The sequence below is a fragment of the Emys orbicularis genome, chromosome 13 (genome assembly GCF_028017835.1).
Source record: "Emys orbicularis isolate rEmyOrb1 chromosome 13, rEmyOrb1.hap1, whole genome shotgun sequence".
Lineage (NCBI taxonomy): Eukaryota > Metazoa > Chordata > Testudines > Emydidae > Emys > Emys orbicularis.
The window spans coordinates 12,623,697-12,626,497 of NC_088695.1; the positions used below are offsets into that span (position 1 = coordinate 12,623,697).

General features: G+C 38.5%; 1 protein-coding gene across 1 annotated transcript; it reads right to left on the reverse strand.

Moving 5' to 3' along the window:
• Positions 1 to 1,635: 1,635 nt before the first annotated feature.
• Positions 1,636 to 2,235, reverse strand: LOC135887433 (olfactory receptor 14A16-like). The gene has a single exon (XM_065415196.1). It carries the CDS (start codon positions 2,233 to 2,235, stop codon positions 1,636 to 1,638), a length of 600 nt encoding a protein of 199 aa, XP_065271268.1.
• Between the last annotated feature and the right edge of the window lie 566 nt (positions 2,236 to 2,801).

Sequence of the window (2,801 nt, forward strand, 5' to 3'; positions counted from 1 at the left end):
CATCAGGTGGGACACCATCAGGAAAGGGCGCTCTACTGGACTGAGCTAATTCCTGGAGAAAACCAGTAAGAAGTGCTGCGATGGTGAGACCAACACCGCCACAGGGTGGCTTAATGTTTTGCATTACCCTCTCAATCGCAGTCTCAAAGAAAAATGGGGAAAAGAACTTAGCCTTATTATCACAACAGAAGCCTGGGAGGATATCTAGCTTAATGTGAAAGATAATTCAAGTTTTTTATCCTTGTGATTCTTCCAGAAAAATATAGTAAACAGATAACTCTGGACTCCAGAACATTTGTTTAAACTGAGATTGGCAACACACAGTGAATGTTGGAGATACAAACAGCCACATGCCAACCTTTCACACATTGTCTCTACCTATCCAAAAATGCATGTGTTCTGAACACCATATTCAGTGTTCTCTCAAAAACTGTATTGCTATCTTTCCTTCTCCAAGGAATTGTGTATTTTAGGGGTTCTGGATGTGTTGGTATTACCAGTTAACATTAAGAAATGGATTGCAATAACTATTGTAGTGTCCAAAAGAGTTATTTTGAGAAAACGGAAATCTGCAATTCCTCCGTCATACACAGACTACTCTGGTGAGCTCTCTAAAACTGCATTAATGGAAAAAAATGACTCATTTATTTATCTATTTAGTCACTTTAATAATTGATGCATGATCTCTATGGCTTCAGGGTTTTTGTTTTGTGTTGTTTTGTTTTTTCCAGGTTTTACAAATAATGAAGATTGAATTTTATGTATATTGTATTTCCATTTTGTGCATGTATTTATATGTTTTGTTTTGTTATGTGCTTATATTTTATACAAAAACAATAAAAATAAAGTTTAAAATTGTATGCTTTATTTCCAGTCTGAATTTGTATTCAACTTCCAGCCATTGGATCCTGGTACAACCCTCTCAGCTAGACTGAAGAGCACATTTTCAAATATTTGTTCTCTTTGTTTGTACTTGTAAACTGTGATCAAGTCACCTCTTAACCGTCTCTTTGTTAAGCTAAATAGATTGAGCTCCTTGATATTAAAATGTAGATGTTAGATCCACAGCTTGTGTCAATTGGCGTCATGGCATTGGACTCAATGAGCCCAGTCCCCACCTGGTGTACATGGATGTAGTTCCATTGAAGTCAAGAGGCCAGATCTCCAGGTGGGTGTAAATTGGTTAAGCTTTATCAAAGTCAATGGCACTACACTGGTTTGCAGAGGTCAGAGTTAAGGTCAGACTCTGCTCTCCCATATACCAGATTTTCACCAGTCTGACTCCTTTGACACCACTCCTGATTTATGCACACAAGGGAAAGAAGCTCCGTGTTTTTAAGTAACCCTGAAATGGGTATAAGCGGCAAAGCAGTTTAATAGGCATTGCTTTGGTACAGAATGAAAGCCCAATTCTCCCCTCCCACAAAATGCACACCAGTTTAACTCCATTATTAGGGCAGAACTTCTGCTGGTGTAAATCAGCCCAAGTGCATTGACATCCATGGAGTTAATTTGGATTTGCATTGGTGCAGAGAAGAGTAGAAACTGGACCTTCTGTGTATAAATTGTGTGGTTATGGAAATAACTGACATGGACCAAGAGAAAGAAAGCAAAAGGATATTTACAGACAGACAATTAATTCTTGGTGAATAACGTCCACCCAGTCAGTCTCCTCAATGCAGCTTTGATGTCCTTGTTCCTCATGCTATAGATAACTGGATTCATCATTGGCGGTAACATGGAGTAGAGAAGAGCCACCACGAGATCCAGACCCGATGTAGAACTAGAGGTGGGTTTCAGGTAGGCAAAGATGCAAGTGAAAACAAATAAAGAGACCACAATGAGGTGAGGAAGACAAGTGGAGAAGGCTTTATGGCGTCCTTGCTCAGAGGGGATTCTCAGCACTGTTTTGAAGATCTGAACATAAGAAAAAATTATTAAAACAAAGCAGCTTAAGCCTAAGCATGCACTAAAGGTGAGAACCTGAACTTCACTGAGGTATGAGTCAGAGCAGGTGAGCTTTAGTAGCTTTAGTAGCTTGGGGATTTCACAGAAGAACTGATCCACCATGTTGCCTCCACAGAAGGTTAATGCAAACGTGTTCCCAGTGTGCAGTGCAGAAAAGAGACTACCACTGATCCAGACACTGGCTGCCATTTGGACACAAGCTCTCCTGTTCATAACTCTCTCATAGTGCAGTGGTTGGCAGATGGCAACGTACCGGTCGTATGCCATGACAGTGAGAAGGAAAAAATTTGCTCCTATTTTCTGTTGCTTATAACTTTACCAGACTTCAATCATTGGGGCTGATATTTTCTATGCCAGGTGTCTGCCTCAAAACAGTTGAGACATTTCCAAGAATGAACCAGGGGAAAATATATTGTTTTGCTCATGTTAAGCTCCAGTGAGACTATGCTTTGGAGCAGGGACTTGACATTTGGCATGAGGAGTCATTTCATAAAATAAAATATTTATTCTTAAAAAATATATTAACTAAAATAAAATAATCTAAAACAACATAAAAAATATAGTTAACATTGAAACAAAATGCTTCAATTTTTTTGAAATGTAATGTTCCAATTGACCCCCAAAGTTTTTAAAAAATTATTTCATGGGAAATTTTGAAATTCAATTTTCATTACAATTTAAATGAAAATAAATGTTGAAATCACAGCCTATCCCATGAAATGGACATGCGGGTTCTTGCCCAGCCCTTTCATGAAACACGCATATATTTTAGTGATGAGCACCATAGAAAAGCCCAAGATATGATGGATTATTTTGTCTTCAGAACAGGGTAG